Below are 22352 nucleotides of genomic sequence, written 5' to 3' on the forward strand. Positions count from 1 at the left end.
CATCTAGCCAATGGACAGTGCACTCTCCACAGTTATGGGGGGAGAGGGGACTGCCTCGGACATGAACTGGTGCCCCCAATTTGATTACTTCCCCTTGGTGGGGAGGCATGGCGGCACACAAAGGAAGGGGATGCAGTTTATCTGGATGAGACCTGATAGGCTGTGATCATATGGTGGGGAAGCTTCAGTCAGAGGTCTAGGGGAGGGGAATAGGGCGGAGGAGGGAAGATACAAGTGAGGGGATAACAATTGGGATGTAATCTGAATAAATTATAATAAATTAAGAAAATAAAAATAAAAATAAATGGGGTAAATAATGCTTCCCGAAGCTGTAAGGTCCAGTTGCAGCCATAAGGTACTGCCGTATGTGAGGGAGGCCTCCAGAACAACGTAGCCCACTGTTCCAAGTCTCAGTTGCCACCAGCGCTAAACGAGAAGTCACTGAAGACACAAGGCACTCTAGTTACAGACACAGAGAAATCAGATGGACCTGAGCTAGACACCTCTTCCCTGCCTGGACAGCTTTCACAGTGCCGGAAGGAGGGTTTGCAGGCTGCCGAGGGAGAACGGCCATCAATGCTCTTACCTAGTTGTGAACTCTGAAAGCTACAGCCCCTGCCTGCTAGGTGACGTGACCATTGGCACAACAGTGGCATAACTGCTACAGCAATACCTAAATAGTTTCTGGTTGGATCTGAAGACCACACGACAAGAAGAATTTATACGTGGTACTGAAAACTGCCCAAAAGCTCATGGTTGGGGAGGTTGTTGGCCCCAGGAGAAACCTACTACTTTTGTTTTGAAAATGGGCATGGAGTAAAGCTGTCACTTAATTATTTATGTGTATTTTCATAGATTAGTGCTTCTCTCAGTCAGAGAAGCATCTCTTTGCGGTGGGAGAGAGCTGATGCACAGATTTTTAACTGGTCAGCGTGCTGAGACTGACCTTTGCATGCTTAGCCCAACATGGGACATTTGTAGTATCCCCTCCAGGCCCATGGAGCATCTTGGAATAGGGGTTAGGAAGAAGCACTGTGACATGCTGTGGTCACAGATATGATGGATGCAGCACTCATGAACTTACATCAGCCGTGGGCACCTACACGAGACCAGGCCCACAAATACTCTGTTATGGGAGAGAGTCTCATAAGGCCCCACTCCTGAGGCGCTATAGTTAACTAGTGGTTGCTGCGGTGAGGAAAACCCTATTTGGTGATATAGCCACTTGTAACTTACAGTTATCCAAGTAAGTAAGTTTCTACCTACATACATTCAGGCAACCCTAAATGCAATGACCTATAAAAAGGAAGACTAAAATCATCACCATCATCATCATCATCATCATCATCAGCAGCAGCAATTGCCCACACCCAAACCCCAAACAGGTAGAGAGCTTTTTGGTAAGAAGGGGTTTGATGAGAAGAGAAGGAAGAAGAAAGGATAACAGAGTGGATTCTGATAAAGAGTACTGCATATGTATCAAAGTGTGAAAAAATAAACACCCACTATAACCATCTTTTAAAGGTGCTTTAATTTCTTTGTTTCTATTCTAAAAGAAGTTTGTATAACAGTAGAAATCAAATTTCTTTGAGACAACATCTAACTCTTTAGCCCAGACTGGCTTTCAACTTGTAATTCTCCTGCCTTTGCTTCACTAAAGACGATAGCCAGAAATATTTCTTTTCTTAAGAGAGGGTCTCACTTAGCCCAGGCTAGCCTCAAACTTGCTATTTGGGTGAGGATGACCTTAAATTCCTGACCTCCAGCTTCTACTCCTGACAGCTGGGATCATAGGCATGCATCAATATACTGTGTTTGTGTGGCTCTGGTGATTGAACCCAGGCCTTCAAGCAAGTGAAGCAAGCACTCTACCAAATGAACTATGTACACAACCCTCTGCGATACTTTTCTTTCTTTTAAGATTTACTTCTTTTTAGCTGGGTGTGGTGGTGCACACCTTAATCCCTGCACTCAGGCTGAGGAAGGTGGATCTCTGTGATTTACAGGCCAGCCTGGTCTACAAAGTGAGTCCAGGACAGCCAAGGCTACACAGTGAAAAATCAAGTCTCAAAAAACAAAAACAAATTATTTTTATTTTATGTGTATGGCATTTGTCTGAATGTCTGTGTACCAGAAAAAAGAATCCACTGGGACTAAAATTATAACTAATTGTTAAGTTTCTCACAATAGCTTCCGTGTGGATGCTGGAAATTGGACATTGGTTCAATGGAACAGCAGTCAGTGTTATTAACCACTGAGGCACTCCCCAGGCCACTAACAAGATTTCTTTCCTCTTTATTGTACTCTCCCCATTTCCTTTCTTAGATCTATTTGCCTCTGCCTTTCAAGTGATGGAAGGTGTGTGCCACCACACCCTGCAGCAATATTTCATAATTAAAAAGATGTGCTAATTGAAAAGAATTCTGGATCTACATGAGATTAGAAATATATTTAAAAATAATAAAAGAAAAATATTAAAACATTTACAGGTTGGGCATGATGGCATACACCTTTAATCTCAGCACTTGGAAAGCAGAGGCAGGAGGACCTCTGTGAGTTTCCTTGTTACACAGAGAAACCCTGTCTTGAAAAAGCAACTCCGCCCCCCACCAACTCCCTAAAGAACCCAAAAAACAAAACATTCACCATGGTTACCCATAGCTGGTAGTATCTGGCAGTTTTTTTTTCTCAAAATGAACATACAGCAAACATCAAAGAGCTCAACGTTGTGAAAACATCTAAATATCTTAAAGCCAAAGTGAATAAACACAATTTATTAAAAATTTAAGGCAGGTAATGGCAGTATACACCTTTAATACCAGCACTCAGGAGGCAGAGACAGGCAGATCTCCGCGAGTTTGAGGCCAGCCTGGTCTACAGAGTGAGTTCTAGGGTAGCCAGGACTACACAGAGAAATCCTGTCTTGAAAACCCAAAACAAACACACAAACAAAGAAGAAAACAGAAACTCTTCAGAGATTTAAAATAAGTTTCTGTAAATAATTAATGGCTAGAGAAACAAATAGTGATTAGCTGGCTCATTTCCTTACTACTAGCTAAATAATCCAGTCTGTTCTTAGCATTTTCTTTTCAACAAAACAAAATTACTTCCTACAACACAGTTTCAGATTGTTTCTATTTAAATGTTGGTTAACATTTAAAAATAAAAAGGCCTGATTTATTTTAATCTTATGTGTATGACTGCTTTGCCTGCATGTGTGTACTACATGTACGCCTGATGCACACTGAGACACAATGCACTGGATGATGGACTTTAAGTTGATATGTAGGTGCTGGGAAAAGAAGACAGGTCCGCTGTAAGTCATCTCCCCAGCCCCACAGTTAGCACCAACTTATCAATATGTACATTTCAGGAAGTAAAGAGGAAAAAGAGGGCTTAGTTGCATTAGTATTAGCCTTCCACACATTTCAACTGGCTCTATGAATGAGACATATAAAATTATACTAACTTCTTATTTAAACATCCTTAGGCACATAGAACGATGCACAAATCCTAGCTGCGTGCCATAACTGGGCTATAAGCAGTTAACTAACGAACATTGCCAAATTGTGATCTTTGAGGAACTGACCAATGCACTCATAGAAAATTTCGTGAAAGTCAAAACCACAAATTGTTATAGTAAAAGCTTAATATAAGAATGTAAAAAGTGGGGGCTAGAAAGATGGCACAGTGGTTAAAAGAACTGGCTTTTCTTCTAGAGGATCTGGGTTCAATTCCCAGCACTGACATGGCAGCTCACATCTGTCTGTAACTCCAGATCCAGGGAATCTGGCACCTTCACACAGACAGGCTAAACACCAATGCACACAAAATAATATATTATTAGGTTGAGTAGAACGGCTTATGCTAAAAATCTATGACTTTAGGCCAAGTCTCAACCTCTACATAACAGCGGTTCCATCCATGTAATATGAGATTTTGATAACAAGGATAACTTTGAAGATTTCATTACAGTACTTTTATTCTCGTGTGATTTATCAGTAAGGTAACAGTAACGGCAATCTTTCTTCTGTGCTTCATCTAGGTTGAACAGGTTTAATTAAAAGATTTTCAAGTCTGCATTGAGTGCTAACAGTGTACTTAACAACAGCAGCATAATGTCACTATAACAAATACAACAGAGGACAATTTAAACATTTCGAGGCTTTACATCAGTTCAACAACTGCATTAGGTAGGATAAACTGAAACCTGAGACTATGTTTTTGTCCTAACAGTTTCAAATTCTTTTTCCTAGAGCTAACTACTAAGATTGTATGTTGAGGATCTTTTTTTTTTTTTTTTTTTGGTTTTTCGAAACAGAGTCTCTCTGTATAACCTTGGCTGTCCTGGACTCACTTTGTAGACCAGGCTGGCCTCGAACTCACAGCGATCCGCCCGCCTCTGCCTCCCGAGTGCTGGGATTAAAGGCGTGCGCCACCACGCCCGGCCTGTTGAGGATCTTAATAGTATTATTTGGCTCTTTACATATTTGCTTTTGTTTATATGTTCAAATCTCCTTAATTTCACGAAACAATTGAAAATCTACTTATGTTGGAGAGATTTAAATTATTTCCCCCTTTTGTAATAAAATTGTATTTGTTAAAAATTATTTAAGCTATGTGCTTTTAGAAGATTGAGACTTAGGCAGGTATGGCGGTTCACACCTTTAACCTGAACATTTGGGAGGCAGAGGCAGGTGGCTCTCTGTGTTCAAGGCCAGCCTGGTCTACAAAGAGAGTCCAGGACCGCCAGGGATACACAGAGAAACCCTGTTTCAAAAAACAAAAAAGAAACAAAAAAGATGATTGTTAGGTGTTTGGGGAAATTACTACAGAACTCTTAAAGCCTCAACATGATTTTAGCACTGAAACTGGGTTCTCTGTGAGATCTAGTTCATGCATCGAAGTTTGATCAGAGACATTCTTCTCTTTAATGAATAATAAATTTTAAGATAGGTGTTTTTTTGCTTTGTTTTGTTTTGTTTTGAAAACCTCATCACAAATTGAGCTGCTGTGTGCTTTCCTTTCTGTTTAGCACTGAATCAGAGCTACCTCTTCAGGACCCTGAGTTTATCAGAGATATAGTAGGCAGCTGAGTGAGACGTTAGATTAGAAGTAACCATCAATGTGAGGGCACTTCAGTATTTTTTTTAAAAACTTTTTTTTTAATAAAAAAGACAATGTACACTATTAAAATAGAGCATTGTTTTACTTTCATTTTCTATCCTGTGTTTTCCATTTAGTTCCGTTTGGTCCCTGGCATCACATGGTTGGGGATCCAGAATTATCTAGTTATTTGTAGCTTATGTTGACTACTCTGGCCCACAATCAAATGGTGCATATTAGTGAACTCATTCTCCCCCTCTTTCTCACTGGCTACCAGAGCTTTGATTTCTAGTACCCTTCCGTCTCTCTTTTAATAGAAAAGGAATAGTGCTGCTGTTTCCTACAAATATATTTATTCTGTGCATTATTTAAATATATATTTACAAACGTGTAAATGTATGTTTTGAACCTATTGGTTGAAGATTAACACACATATAATAAAGCAAATACTGATTAACAATAAATTACCATTTTATAAAGATAATAATTTATATAACTTATAAAATATTCGTTTAGTATGGTTATTATTTTATAAAACCTTCTGCTTACAGAAGCTCTTACTTACTTTGGAAGGAGAACCATCAGTAATTTTCACCAGCTGCCAAAGAATTGAGTAATGGGAACACTGTAGTGCTTGTACGACTATCTGTATCAAATAAAAAACAAATTTTTAATGAAAATGTAAATAAAAGAGACAATTTGCACAGTACTAGGTAAATAACATAGTTTTATTTCATAATGAAATTATAATTTCACTATAAAGTAAGACTAGACAAACTGATTTAAAAAACCACAAATCAACAACTCAGAAAATAAAAAATATTGAGACTATCAAGTCAGAAAGATAATGTTATGTTTTAAACAAAATGTAGTGCCATGAATATTTTGCTGTTAATCTTAAAAAGAAATTAATGAAACTATTTTATCTAAATTTAAGAGTTTTTTTCTTTTCTTTTTTTAAATTCCGAGACAGGGTTTCTCTGTGTAGCCTTGGCTGTCCTGGACTCACTTTGTAGACCAGGCTGGCCTCGAACTCACAGCGATCCGCCTGTCTCTGCTTCCCGAGGGCTGGGACTAAAGGTGTGCGCCACCACGGCCTGCTTTATTCTAGTTACTTTAAAGCAAGATATAATAGCTTTATGCTTAATGAATTAAAATAAAGGAAAACACCTATGCAGCCATCACCTATGTCACAAAAGAACATTGTCAGTGTCTGTGCCAACACAATTTCTTTCTTCTAACGTTAACATGGGTCCTGATTCACACAATAATCACTGTATTTCCATTATCTAGTCTGCATCCTCTAACTTTACTATGACTAGTTATAAGCAATACATAAACAAAATAATATGTATTACTTTGGGTTTGCTTTATCATTTAGGTTAAATATTTATGCATTGTACATATATCTATAGATGATTACATTTTAGCATTATATAATATTTAGAATATACCTTTATTCTACTGTTGATAAATTTTTACATGTTGAGTTTGAGATCATTATGAATAATTTTTATTAACCATTTTATATGTATCTCTTAGTATACTGGGCACATATTTTTCTAGGAAGGAGGTTTTCAGAGATTTTAGTGGTCAGGACCTCTTAATACTTTAAAAATTTACTAAGGAAGCCCAGGCATGGCAGTCCATGTCTGTATCTAGCATGTGGGGGCTCCTAGATAGTGTGAACTGTATAGAAAATTCTAAGCCAGACTGCAGTACATAGTGAGGCTCTGTTACCAATCAACCAACCAACCAATAAAGCAACCAATCCATGCTCTCCCCTACTTAATATACCCCTACTTTTTTTTTTTTTAATATCAGTATTTGAATTTCTGTTTCATGAAATATCTTGTTCCAATCTTTGGTCTCTACTCTCTATGGAGATGATAAAATTCAAGGAAATAAAACCAATCAAGCACCGTAACATAACGTTTAATTTGGGGCAGACCCCCACCCCCACCTGAGCATTAAGCAGGCCTTACACATGAGTTACACCACCAGCACGGAATAGGTATTTCATTACATTTTAGTTTAAATACACAGCATTCCTTGATTGCAATGACATGTATGTAATGTTGTCCCATTACTTTACTCACCAAACTGGGTGTTTGTATTGAAACGCAATAAACTATGACACCATACAAATTATATGTAGATAATAAGTTCAAAGAAAAATCAACAAATATAATGCTGCAGAAACAACTGAGTAAAAGCAGTTCTGCTAATTTTACAGTACTAGGTTTCAGATAATATGAGCAAAGGGTATCATCATATACCTGCATGGGAACTCAAAATAAATTGTAAGAATTATGAGGAACAAGTACTGCTTTTGATGAAAAGCTAATGAGACAATAACAATGTTAGAATGTAGAAAAAAAAAAAAGAAGTCTTCCTGAAACACTGTCAAGATATAAGCATTAGTGCTATAAGACCATCTGGTTTATACACGCCATGCTCACTGACAAAATACCTGGCAGTCCTGAGATACTTCTGAATAAATTCTAATGTATCATCACATACATTTGTGAGAAGGTATTTGTGGAAGGAAAAGACAAGTTTACAAACTTTCCTTGAGGTAAGCTGTTGTGTTGCTTAGTGCTACAGAGCTGGCCAAGTACACAAAGCTCTAGGTTTGATCCAACAAGCAAAATAAAAAACTCTTTAATTTGAAAGAACATGAATTGTTAATTATAAAGCAGATATTTAAATCAATAGAAATTAATAGAAAATGGAGATCTAGAAATAATGTTCAAAATTGTTTAATTTTATTTATATTATTTATCCTAATCCACACAAACATAAAATCTTTTTATACAGACTTATTACTCTAGCAGTTTTCAGAGTAGTTTTGATAGTTTCACAGAAGCTTCTTGATGGTGGGTATGTGGAAAGCAGCTGGGAGATATTCGCCTTGCCACTGGCACGGCTATATAATGATGTAGTTGATCAGATACCAAAAGAAAATTCAGAACTTTCCCACCTAGCTAAGTAGCCATTTTGGTATTTTATTCTTCATATGAAAACATTATCCTAACTTGTCTAGAAATTGTTTACTCAGTGTTATCATGGCTGTGGAGCATAGGTGAAGTAAGACCAGCAATAAAAACTGAACAGGTTTTGTCCTGTGTGTCCCAGTTTTTTCTTTTCTTTGTTAACTGTGTCTTGATGGAAGAAGAACCTTCAAATAACAGGTGTTAAATTTTTTCTTTCTGTTTTTTTTCTTTGTATTTTGTTCTCATATTGCTCTTCCTGGGAAGAAAACACTAATTTGTGGAAAACATTTCTGGGTAAATTAATCAAGAGTGACCCTGAAGCACCAGGACTTTGGCCTCTGGGTGACTGAGAGGGCAATGACACACTCCTCCTTACATGTATTCTGCAGTGATGAAGAGACAAATGTTTACTGCATTAAAACTTTTAAAAACTGAGATATGAGATTAATCTATTACAGAAGCTAGCACCAACTTTACCAAAATAAAACAGAGCACTTTCTTAGTTGTAAAATACTAACTATGGCCTTTTAATTTCATATTACCAAACTGAGGAAGGGAAAATCACTCAGTTTTCTCCACATCATGTTATGTAGGGTCTGTGTGTGTGTGTGTGTGTGTGTGTGTGTGTGTGTGTGTGTGTGTTTTTTGTTTTGTTTTATTTTGTTTTAAAGAAAGATTCCCATATAGCTCAGGATGACCTAAAATTTGCTATGTAGCTAAGTATAACCTTGATTGTTTTTTCTTTTTTTAAGATAGGCTTCTTTGTGTAGCCCAGGCTGGCCTTTAACTCACAGAGATCCACCTGGTTCTACCTCCCAAGTGCTGGGATCACAGGCTAGTTTGCCAGTCCGGTTTGATAGTGCATCTCTTAAAAATACACTGTATTAGTGGTGAAAATGAGGAAAAGGGATAAGCTTCTGGACTATTTAAGCTTAGAAAAACTGAATTGGCATGGAAAACGAAGTCTGAATTAAGAATACAGAAAATAGTAATGAAAAACAGTTATGTACACACTCATGTACATTATTATGTCTGAATGTGTAGAACATGTTTAAAATTCTGAAGAATCTACATAACAGCCAGTAAATATTTTTGATCTTTATGTTCATAGAGACCTTAAGAAGAGAATAATCTTTTTTCCTTTTTGGTTTTTCTATGTAGTCTTGGCTATCCTGGAACTCACTCTGTAGACCAGGTTGGCCTCAAACTCAGAGGATGTGTCTACTTTTGCCTCCACAGTGCTAGGATGAAAGGCATGCGCCACCACCGCCTGGCTTAAGAATCAAATTTTAATAGGATGTCCTCCCCTCTTACCCACTATTCTGGTAGGTACAGTTTTTCATGGGGACGTACACCTTGGACTAGTGTCTCGATATAAGTGAGTATATACCATTTAGCTCTTTTTGCTTCTGTGTGAACTCACTCATTATGACAATTTCTAGTTCAATCCATTTGTCCACAAATTTTGGAAATTCCTTGTTTTTAATAGCTGAGTAGTATTCCATAGTGTAAATGTACCACAGTTTCTTTATCCATTCTTCTATTGAGGGACACGTAGGTTGTTTCCAAGTTCTGGCTATTATGAATAAGGCAGCTATGAACATGGTTGAGCTTATGTCCCTGTTGTGTAGGTGTGAGAAGCCTGGGAGAAAGAGGAAATGGAAGGATCCAGTGGGTCCTGGAAAACTATAGGCGAGTCTGGGCCCTGGGGTCCTCTGCAAACTGTGGCGACAGCCAAGGAAAAAATAGGCAGTAAAAACCTTGAACCCCTACCCGGACTAGCCGATGGACATTCTCCACTGTTGAGTGGAGAAGGAGATCTAACTTTCACACAAACTCTGGTGCCCCATATTTGAACATGTCCCTTGGACGGAGATGCCTGGTGGCACTCAGAGGAAAGATAATAGGTCACCAAGGAGAGACTTGATACCGTATGAGCATATTCAGGGGGAGGAGGTCCCCCTCAGACACAGACTTAGGGGAGGGGAGGGGAGTAGTAGGGGGGAAGTGGGAGGAAGGGAGGAATGGGAGGATACATGGGATGGGCTAACAACTGAGATGTAATATGTATAAATTAATAAAAATGTATTAAAAAAAAAGAATCAAATTTTATAGTTGGAATGCATATGACAAAAATAAAATTGAACCAAATAAACAACAGTTTCTTTCTAATAACTGTCATTCTATTTTCGAATATTTTAAGTTTGGGTTAAGATGAATGAAAAAAATCTTTTTAAAAAGAGTCCTTAAATGTGAATTAATAATCAGCCTAGTTGTCAAAGAAGATGATGAAAAAGTGTTTAAAATCATTGGCATTAAAGAAAATACATCCTGTGTTAAAAGCACGGTGAGATACTACTGCATACCAAGCAGGGTGGCTAAGGTGAAGATTACCGACACAGTCAGGTGTGGCTAAGGTGAAGATTGCCGACACAGTCAGGTGTGGTTAAGATGCAGAACACCAGACTTCTCGTCCACTAAGGCAGCAATGTAGTCAACCATTGGAAACAGCACAGAAGGAAAGAATGACGTGAGACACAGCACAAGACCTAGCATGTGTTTATTCTCTGACATTTATTTTACAGAAATAAAAACTATGTTGACAAAAATGTACACAAATCCTCAGGCAGTAAAGACTGCCTTTACTGTGACATTTAAAACTTGGAAAGAACTCAAACATCTTTCAAATGGTTAATGAATAAAAGAAATTGAAAACAGTGAAATATTAATGAGCAGTAAATATGAAGCAACGATTAGTTCACATGCCATATGGATTAACCTCAGAGACATCATGTGTACTGAAACACACTATGTCCTAAAGGATTCCATACTGTATGATTACTTTTTTGAACTTCAAAATGTCAAAACTATAGAAGTGGGTGAGAAGGTAAAGGAATAGTAGAATGCAATTCTGTGTGATAGTGACACTTTTATATTATGATTGTGGTGGTGGCTAAAAAGAATATACATATCAGAACTATCAAGTCAACATAAAATGTGTAACTAATGAATTAAAAAATGAGGTAAAGAATAAAATCTGTAGTAACACCTTTTTATTAAAGAAATGTACAGGAAAAGCACAAACATATAAATGATGTGATAAAAAACCTAGTAATTCAGTGAGGCGGAACAATACTTAAAAGTTGAAAAAGAGAACACAAGCAGACACTACTTCATTACTATGTGTAATTTCTAGGTTTGTGTGTCAGTTTTAAACATTAAAAAAAGCAAGCTGCCAGGCTCAGTCATGCACACCTTTAAACCCAGCACTCGGGAGGCAGAGGCAGGTGGATCTCTGTGAGTTCGAGGCCAGCCTGGTCTACAAAGTGAGTCTAGGACAGCCAAGGCTACACAGAGAAACCCTGTATCAAAGAACAAACAAACAAACAGACAAAGGCAAGGCATGAGAAAAGGCAATACACTGCAACCATATAAGCAATCTGATATATAAATTTATAAAGGACAAAAATTGTATCAGTTTGGACAATACCCAAGTCATATTACCACTGTAACAACTAAAATATCAAAATAAAAGGTTAGCAAATAGTATCTAAATACTTGGGATTTTTGAAATAGTTGTTTACTAAGGACCACAGTTTTCTGCAGGATAGATGAGCTTAAACACAAATAAATTCCTGATCAAATAAAAAGACAACTAAACATCAAAACTATGATACAATAATTGGTCTAGTTAAGTATACACATGCAAGGTTAGGGGTTAAGTTGCAAACAAAGATGCTTACAACTTAAGTAGCAAGAGGAGGTAACATTAGAAAATAAAACTTTCCAAAGAAGCAAGCATCTACCCTCAGCCTATTTTTATTATTGTTCCATTTTATTTTTATCTTTAGTGATAAGTGATTAAACCCATGTCCTAGTATGTGCTAAGAACATGCTGTTCCAGTGATTTGAAACAAAAACAAACTAATCTTGCAATAATGTAAAAACAGGAAAAAAATGGAAATTTCAACGTAAGCTTTGTTGATAAACTGTCAACAGGCTGTCGCCGCATTTAAGCATAAATATAAGCAGGTTGAATAAGTGGAAGCCAGATCACAGACGCCCTTACAAGTATAGATGAATATATGTCCTGTCTATTCTTAGGTCTCAGTTATGTCCTACAGTAAATAATAATAATAATAATAATAATCCTTTTTGTCTTTAAAAGAACACTTCTTTGGGCAATAGAATGATCATCTTACTAAGATCAGGAAAATCTGAAAGCTCTCTAAAAATGCTAGGAAACACATAAAAAGAGATTGATAGAAGAGTGGACATCATTACAAGTTTTAAAAAATTCACAAACAAATAACAAAGGTAAATAGTCTTAATTATTGATTAGCATTTTAAAACGTTTTTATTTTATGTATATGAGTGCTTGTTTGCAAGGATACCTGAAAGCTACAGGTACTTTGGTGGGTGTCACTGGAAGCTAGCAGTGAGAATCAGGCACTGTGGTCATAGGCACTGTGAGGTGCTGGACACTAAACCCAAATCCTCTCTGCAAGAGCAGCAGGTGCTCTAAACTGCTGGAGTCATCTTTGCAGCCCTGTTTACTAGATTTTTCATAATCCAGTTTTATTTATTTATCGGCAGTCCTGAGGATTAAATCCAGGACCTTATGGAGACTAGGCAAGCACTCTGCTCCTGTGCCTTATTCCCAGACCTTGGCTTTTTTGTTTGTTTGGTTTGGAGATAGGGTTTCATACAGCTGAGGCTCTGATTCTTCTGTTTCTACCTACTTCCAAGTGCTGGAATTACAGCCATATACCACCACAACCACTACAGACTCTGTTAGTTTTTAAAATGAACATATAGCACTTTAAAGACAACAAAATCAAATTTTGTTGACTAGATTGCTAGTTTAGAACCATTACACGGTGTTACTAACTCTGCACTTCCCTTAAGCATTCTGGCTATTATTTACCTGCTGGTAACCATTGTACTCCAGTTCAGTATGTTATGCCCTACTCTGAAAAGGCAGTTTTGTTTGTGTGTTTGTTTTTAAATCACATACACACAAAAAGACGCATGTATTTTGCTGTTTTAAAGATTTTTATAACTGGTTACTACATGTTATCTTCTGCAATATACTTCATGTAGAGTCATGTCCTACAGGATTCTTAAATACAACTATATATGTTCTAATAAATAAGAAAAAAAGGAATTTAGTGATATGACTTGTATAAAGTTTATTTCACGTGTTCGGGCACTTTGCCTGCCTGTGTGTCTACACACTGGCACCCACCAAGGCTGTAAGAAGGTGTCTGCTCCCTTGGCACTAGAGTTACAGATGGCTGTGAACTGACGCGTCCTTTTTGGGATTTGAACCTGGGTCCTTTGGAGGAGCAACCAGTGTTCCTAAACAGTGGGCGAATTCAACAGCCCCAATGACACTTACTTTAAACTTTAATTTTTGGCAATCATTATTTAACTTGAAGTTTTGGGCTAATGGTTTGACCTATAAGACTAAACATTATACCACACTTTCCTATGGCTTTGGGGTCTAAGTTTTTCACTATTCCAGATTTCTTCATTCTTTTATTCCCCTCCCCCCTTTTATCTTTGCTGGGTTCATAAAATGTATTCTTGGAGGATATTTTTCCTTAACATGTTTAATTATTAACAATGACCTCCCCCCTTTTTTAAAGGTGGGGTCTCATTATAAAGCCAAGCAGGTGTCGGCGTTAAAACAAAAACAGAAACAAGCAAGCAAGCAAACAAACAAACAAACAAAAAACCCAGACACACCAGGGATGAAGTCATGAGTGGTAGGCAAATTCCTTCTCTACAACTGGCCTATACAGTCCCACCCTCAATTCTTGACACAGCGTCTCATTACGTTACCTAAGACTTGCCTTGAATGTAGTCATGGCAGGTCCTCAGCTTGTGATCCTCTTGCTTCACTTACTTTAGAAGCTGAGATTACAGGCCCGTGAAATTAGAGCAGGCTTCTGAAAAATCTTTGATTAACACAAACTCCCAAAAAATTTTCTTCTCATAATTCCTTTCAGAGGTTTACTGTAGCTGGTTTATAATCTGAGTGTTTATATTATTTATTCTGACACAGGCATCTTTGCTATGTTGTTAAGGCTGGTCTCCAACCTGAGTTCAAGTGACCCTCCAGTCTTAGGTTTCCAAGTAGCTGAGAGCACAGGCATGCGCATGACACTTGACCTGCTAATTGTTGTGTATGGTCTGAAGAAGTATGACTAAGTTTTTAAATTTTGTTTTGTATCTTGATATCCAATTGTGTTTCAGCAAACTAGACAAAAGCTTATCCTTTAGATCTAGAAGGAACTGCATGGGGACACATACCTACAACTCTCAGTAACTGATAGGCTACAGCAGGAGGATTTCTATGCGTTTCATAAAAACCCGAACATACACACAATCTAAAATCAACCAATGAATCAAACAAAAATTTGAAGCCACTTCCGAAAAGCTTTTGGTATGGCAGGCCTGAGGAAAAATCAGAAGTATGCATCTGAAATAAGTTTAACTTCATAAGTGTGCAGTCTTCTAGGGAAGCAAGATTCTTAACAACATATATAAGCTATAATCTATCCAAAAACAATAGCCTGACTTAAGTTAAACTCACCCCCTATATTATGTTCAGTCTGAATAATGTGGTGATTTCCAGCTCATGATGACGTTAAGTACCAGCCTCTAAAGTCTCCCCACAGTTCCTATTGAAACAGCCCAAAAGATATTTGGGAAAAAAAAGATCAATACAAAAAAGAATTTGACAGAGCAAACATCAGAGGGCATGGGGTGAGGGAAAAGAAAGCATGGAAAAAGAGAGGAAACATAACCTGGGCTACCAATTGCTAGTAGCATATTAATAGCAAAAATGAAAATAATTTAAAAGCTAATGATTTTAGTAGATGTGCCATATCTATGTGGCCTTAGGTACATTATTTAATGTTTCAGTTTTATTAGTAAATAAAATAAATATATAAACATATATAAACTATAAACATATAAACAATATGTTTCTCATAAAGCTTAAACAAATAAATATATATAAAGACTTAAAATAGCATTCAGTTTATTGTAAATCTTTTTTTTTTTTTTTTTTTTTTGGTGATAGGTCTCACTGAGTAGTCCTGAAACTCACTTTGTAGATAAGGCTGGCTTTAAACTCATAGAGATCTGCCTGACTCTGCTTCCCAAATATGAACGCTACTTGGAGAGGCCCACATTAATAACATATAATTCCTTTTCTTTTTTAGATAGGGCCGTATAATGTAGCCCAAGCCAGCCTAGAGCCTATAGACCAGGACTAGCTGAGAATTTACAGCAAGTAATATGATTAAAAGTTTGTCTACCACACCTGGCCCCAATTATCTTAAAAAAAATGAACTTAGTTATACTATATTACCTGATAGTAAATAATACTGTAAATGATTTTTATTGATTTTCAAACTTTTAGGGTCTGCTTGGAGCTATGAAAATGATACATTAATGCAGAGTTTAATATACTTATTATTCTCTGATGCTCATCAGATATTTATCACATTTATATATTTAGTGTACGTGTGTGCATATTAACAGCATATACGTGGAGGTTAGAGGGTCACCTGAGGAGTTTGTTCTCTCCCTCCTCCGTGGGAGCTAGGGACTCAAACTTAGGCTGTTAGGCTTGCTGCTTGAGAGACCTTGTTGGCTTTCAAACTCAATAGTATGCAAATAAGAAATGGCACAATTTGGGCTGGTGGCATATACCTTTAATCCCAGCACTCAGGGAGGCAGAGGCAGGCAGATTGCTGTGAGTTCGAGGCCAGCCTGATCCATGACAGAGAAACCCTGTCTCAAAAAGCCAAAAGGCACAAAGCTACAAAAAAGGATAGGGATAACTATAATTTAGAACATACGGTTTCTTCACAGTATATATTAGCTGTGTTATAGAGCTGATAATAGTATATTGATATTTCAAATTAGAAAAGATGAGTAAATGAATTAATGAAGGGTAGTTTTTCTTTATGCTACGGTATCAAATAAAACACAAAATGAGAATTAAAATGTGATTTTTGAAATTGTTTTGAAATCATGATAGCAGGGATTCAGACAAGATTCTATAAATGATGTAAAATTGAAATATACTACAACCAGATAAAATTAACTGAGAATATTTTATAAACATATAAAATATGTATTTTTCAGAATGTCAGTGTCATGAAACACAAAGGCTTCTTATTAACAGTGACAAGAAAGCTAGACCATTGGAAGTAATCGATATAAATGATGTTTATATTATTTTTACATATACATATTAATATATGTAGTAAATACAGAATGGACAAATGCGAAAGTGTGAAAAAAAGACATGACGGTAAAGAAAGAAGCAGGTTTTTCAATAAGGAATTTTTATAACATGACAAAAATAATAAGAATACCAAAAATAAAAAATTAGAATAGGTAAATTTAAAAATTTTGATCATTTACATATCCTAAAGCTATACTGCCTGGGATTATAAAAAACAAATGATTACCATAGAATCCCATACTCTCAACCCCCAAATGCTGCTATCTCTAAAGAATAAGACTACAGAGATATTCGGTTCTATTGGTTATTATGGAAAACAGACAAGGGTATGATAAACATAGACTTCTCAAACAGCTAGAGAATTAGTCTTTAGACACATTTAACACACTGAGCATAACTGAGGGTCAACACTAGCAAAGGTCTTTGAGGTCTGCTCAGAGAAAGAATCTCAAAGGAAATCTCTGGATTTTAACTAAAAGCAAAGGTGAAATCTGAAAAGGGGAATTTAAATAATCATATAAAATTAGTTGAATACAGTTTTTATTCAACTCTCTATATTTTGAAAGCTGTTTGTAAAAGCTGAAAACACCTAAAAGAACACAATCTAGTAGTCATGTTTTCAAACTTGATACACCTGCTTAAAACTAAGGATATGCATCTAAGAGAAGTCAAGCCACATACAACACACATATGCTCTTATTCAAACAACTAACAGAAGGGAAAAGCACATCTTTGCAGTGGTAAGAACAGACCACAGGATCAGAAGACTGTCACAAGTCAGTGGTTAAATCACTAATGATGACATTGTGTATTAAAAATAAATGTCCACAGGCTCATAATCCAATTAAGCAGAAATATGTTATTTTTATTCTTCTTTGAAGAAAACAAGGAAAACAAAAGAATATCTTTACCACTTTTGTAAGAAACAGCTTGAGAATGAGTGAGTTATATTTAGGTGACTGCAAATGAGATGAAGACAGAAGAAAAAACTAATGTGCATTAATAAATGAGGTATACTACATGAATATTCAGCCACTTGCTACAGTAAAGCATACATGTTAACTTTACTCTGTAGTGGAAGAAAATTCTGAGCTTAGCTTTAATTAAGTGAGAGAATAAAATATCTTCTCAACTTAATTTTCCTGTTAATCTATAAAGGAAATGTTTAAATGTGATACATTTGTCCCAGATTTTATCCTCTTTTCAGAAATTAAAGTACCTAACTAGGTACACTGTGTTTTATTAAAAGTGAGATCAAGAAAGTAACAATAATAAAAAAGAGAAAATAACAATTTTATTATAAATTTTTGCAGTTTTAGAAATTAAATCCAAAGCCTTGTACACACTAGGCAAGTGCCCTGCCACTGAGTTACACACCCAAATCATGTTCGACAACTGAAAATAATTAATCATAGTAAACATAATTTTATTTTGGTTGTGGCTTATTTTTTATTTTACACATTAAAATTTCTTTGAGATAAGAGTTTTACTATGTAAGCTCATGTTGCTCTCCTTAAACTCATTAACTAACTAACGTGTTTGCCTGCGCCCTTCTAAGTTTGCCGAATGACAGATGTCATCATATCTGTGTCGTGTGACTGAATTTTAGTACACAATTATCATTTTGTTCTATCTTTTGACATTCTAATCACTTTAAGAGTAATAATGTATCATCTAAATGTCCCTCTCACATAGGAATGAATCAGATAATCCCTAAGCACCATCAATAAATATGGTATTTCTCATGAGTAGCTGTAATATACAAAGAAACTCTTCTCTTTCTCATACAGAATTAAGCTAATTGTTTAAGTCTTTGAAATTAGGCAAATAATTCAGTCTTGTCCTTTTCACTCCAAGTTGGCTGTGAATATGTGAACACAGATTGTTCTAACAGGTTCCCTAGGCATCTGAACAGTGGCTTTACTACAACACCAAGCCATGCTTCTGAAGGTCTGGTGCCATCAGTATCTAAACAATGCCGAGAACAGTCATGAGCAGAAATGTTTTAGAGAAATTAATAGTTTTCCCAGGAATGTTTACCTTAACATTAATTTAAAAAGATATAGTATAACAAAGCAGTCTATTTTCTTACTTTAACATATCTGAATCTGAGCCATGGCCAACAGTATAACCACAAGGACAATAACTCTCAAAGGAGCTAGCTGCAGCACAGACTCAACAGCTACTTTCTGCAACAGGCTTTGGAAAGTCAGTTGATCTGAGAGTATCTTAGCTTCCTAAATCCCAGGAAGAACATTAATAATTCCTACCTGTTCTGGCATAGCTCCATGTTCAATTCCAGTCTTCAATAGTCTGTAGCAATTACCAAATAGATCCCATTTAGTGAGATCATGAGCACTAAAATAAATAAAAGTTTAATTTTAATCTAGAATAAAAGATAACTCAAATTTGAGCTCAGTTTCAGTAAGTAGAATAACAAAGAAATATTTCATTTTCTTGTAAAATTGATAAAGAAAAACAAAGAATCAAACAAAAGCTGATGGTAGAGAGTTCATTAAATAAATCTTGAGTTTCACATTTAATGTCAGGTTTCTACTTAGATGGTTAATCTAAATTCATAATGCATACAGGGTCAACTTTACTATATTTCAGAGTATATTTAAAGTAAATCCTTTAACAGTTTAATATATATAACTACACGTGTGTTTTTGAAAGAGAAAGCTGCTGTCATCAAATGGAAAGAATTAAAAAAAACAGAGGATAGAAAATATAGGAAAACTCAAAATCCACTGTGTAGACTGACACGTTCTGAAGGATTTTTGTCAGGCTATCTCTGTATGTAGAATGACCTGCACATCCTCCTGCATTCATGTTACCATGCTTGGCTTTGAAGAAAGAAAGTTGAACTCTATTATAAACCTAATTCTTTTGAGTATGGTGTCAATTTTTATCATAAATGATAGGGTAGGTTTTAAAATAAGAGTTTGTCCTATGAGATTCTGAAATGTTTACCTGTAGGTAAAGAATAATTAGAATTCTTTCTTTTGCTTTATTTATTCTTTCCTTCCTTCTATTTATCCACAGAGACAAAGACCTCACTACATTACTCTGTTGTATCAGGTTATCTCCATCTCTTGAGCTAAGGCCACCCTTTTCCCTCCAAGGCAGGTCGAAGTAGCAGCAGTCACTACCACACTCACCCAAAAGCCTACATTTTAGAAATTGCTTTTGAAATGTGAGTAATTTATTAAGAGCTTCAAACACACTTTCTTTTGAAACACAATTCTGTTTCTTTTCATGTGGAGAAGATAAACCTCATTATAGGGATATGTGGGATATGTTTGAGAGCACATGTGAGCCTTTTATTTCCTTATTCAAATTTAGTTGCTCTGTCTACACAGTAAAGCCAGTAATAATCTACAAGTCCACAAGAATAACTTGCATGACTTTCCCAAAATCTTTTCTTACTGATTTATATAGTTTGGCAATTAAGGAATGTATTGTCTATACTTATCATAAAGATTGTAGAACAGCTGAAGGTATTAAATCAATCTTAATTTTTTGCTTATTTACTTGACATAATGTTTTTATATCTAACTGAAAAATTGCAACTTTGAGCCAACATATAGAACTTTCCTATCAATCTTATTTTCTACTTAGCAAGATTGTTAAATACCATTAATTGATAATTACTTATAAACCGGGTGCAGTGGTGCATACCTGTAATCCCAACACTGGGAAAGGCAGAGGCAGGTGGATCTCTGTGAGTACAATGATAGCCTGGCCCACAGAGTGAGTCCAGGACAGCTAGGACTACACCGAGAAAAATAAAAAATAAAAAATAAAAAATAAAAATAAAAAAACCAACCAACCAACCAACCAACTCCCCCCATAACAAAATTCACAGAAAATCTGAATGAGCAAAATTTGTTATACCTTAATATTAAAAAATGTATAAGAAGTCGAATATTACATTCAGTCTATCATTGGCCAATGTTACTTCCTAAATTTATGCTAATATTAATATGACCTACTTGTGGAAAGAAGTTAAACGCTTTAATGTAGAAAGAACATTGTAGATATCATCATCATCAGCTTCTTCACCCTATAAATGAAAGAGTAAAAATGACTTCTGTTGGCATAAGGTTTTGTGTAATTCAAATGCTGATTTCTGTATCCCCCATTTCTGGTTGCAAGCCTTGTTCTAAGAATCTTCTGTCTCAATGTTAAAACTCTGCTCCCCAACTGTCCCCTTGAACGCCAATAAAGCAGCTTACAGCCAGTTGCTGAGCAGGAGAGAGAATAGGGCTGGACTTCTTGCCAGCCAGGGGAGAAGTTAGAAGGAGGAGGCAGGGGATTCAGGCACAGGCAGAGGTGCAAGAGAAATGAAAATTCATCTGGAGCAAAGAAGAACTAAAAAAGCAAGTAACTTCAGGATTTTGGCAAAGATGAAGCAGGATAACACAGAGGGCTAAAAACAGACTTAAACTGCTCCAGACTGTGCTGGAAAGCTTTATAAACAAATACAAAAGAGTTTCAATTATTTGTGTGATAGCAGGGTTAAAAAATAAACTGAGGGAAACAAAAACAGTTTTATATTAAAAAAACCTTCAACAGACCTCATTTTCAGAGCAACTAAAATTCATAATATACTCTATTAATGCTTAACTGCCTAAAATCCATTATATTAAATAGTATGTTTGTACAGATAAATAAAAGCATACAAATAAGAACAAAATTATAGTTGCCATATCTACACATAATCAGCTTCTGCTGCTTCAATAATATAATGGCCATGACTTTACATATTTTTATAATATACTATGGTAAATTTCTTACAATCAGAATTGCTTTTGAGAGAGTGCTTTATAGCTTTAGCTAGTGCACTCTATCTCCCAGGACTGAGTACTAAATTCTGGGAGTTTCAAGAACACATGCATCAGTTACTACTTGGGCTAGCCCTATCCCGAAAAAAAGTTTAAAGATTATTTAATATTGTATTGAGGACCAGTTACTTTTATAGCTTTAGAAGAAGTATGATTTTAAAAAATGTCATGCTTGAAAGAGTGTCACAAAATTCTTTTTAAAAAAGCAGTTATATAGATTTCTCAGAAGCATCAAAGCATAAACTATAAGATTTTCAGACTGCCTTGTAGATAAGAAAGTAAGGGCACGATATAGAAACCCAAAAATAATGATAAAAATTACCAGTTTGCCAAAAGTGTTGCCTCCTTGAACAAGCATATCTAACTTAATCTGTATATTCTATTCTCTAGCACAGTATAATAAACCAGTAATTAAAAAACGTAAGTTGAATCCCAGAAGTAGGAAATAAAACAAAGAAGAAAAAGCAAATGGTGGACTTTTCTTAAAAGATGGGAAAGTACAGCATAAAAAGTGAACAATAAAAGGTTGATTTTTATAAGATGTACAGTTTCAGTGAGGGGCGGTGGTTCACATCTTTAATTCTAGTACTCAGGGAGGCAGAGGCAGGCAGACTGAAGGCCAGCCTTGTCTATAAAGCAAGTCCAGGACAGCCAGAGCTACACAGAGGAACTCAAGAGTCAAAAAACCCAAAACAACCACCCCTGCCACCACCACCACCACCACCAACTGTACAGTTTAAGTGGTACTGCTAAATACTGAAATGGATAGAAATTTTAGATTGAAAAGAAAATTGGGATTGACTTACAAAGTCAGCTATTCTGAACAATTATTAGCCAGATTTATTATAAGTACCGTCAAGTTTATAACAAACCTCTTGCAACAGGTCTTCCACAGAATGATTGAATCGATCTACAAACTCATCAATCAGCTGGCTCCGAGCAATATCAACTCTGTTCTGGATGGTATACTCTTCACTGCATAAAATGCTGTAGGTTTTACTGCAGGCTTCTAGAACATCTGACTCTACATGTTTCTCTACAACAAACTTAATTTGTTTTAATAAAGCATCCAGGTGCTGAGGAGGAAAAAAAGAAAAACTGTAATATTTAGACTAATAATGAAAATAAAAAATC

At 36.0% G+C, this 22352-nt stretch overlaps 1 protein-coding gene across 5 annotated transcripts in view; it reads right to left on the bottom strand.

The window, feature by feature from the left end:
- Positions 1-22352, bottom strand: part of STAG1 (STAG1 cohesin complex component) — a 311613-nt gene that overhangs the window by 36846 nt on the left and 252415 nt on the right. For all 5 annotated transcript variants that reach the window (XM_084752355.1, XM_084752352.1, XM_084752353.1 and 2 more), the window contains 4 exons: positions 22091-22294; positions 20367-20437; positions 18642-18729; positions 5672-5752 (listed from right to left, as the gene is read on the bottom strand). In XM_084752355.1, coding sequence (XP_084608481.1) covers positions 5672-5752; positions 18642-18729; positions 20367-20437; positions 22091-22294 — 444 coding nt within the window. The remainder of the gene's footprint in view (positions 1-5671; positions 5753-18641; positions 18730-20366; positions 20438-22090; positions 22295-22352) is intronic.

Source organism: Acomys minous, assembly GCF_964271855.1.
Source record: "Acomys minous genome assembly, chromosome: 13".
Classification (NCBI taxonomy): Eukaryota; Metazoa; Chordata; class Mammalia; order Rodentia; family Muridae; genus Acomys; species Acomys minous.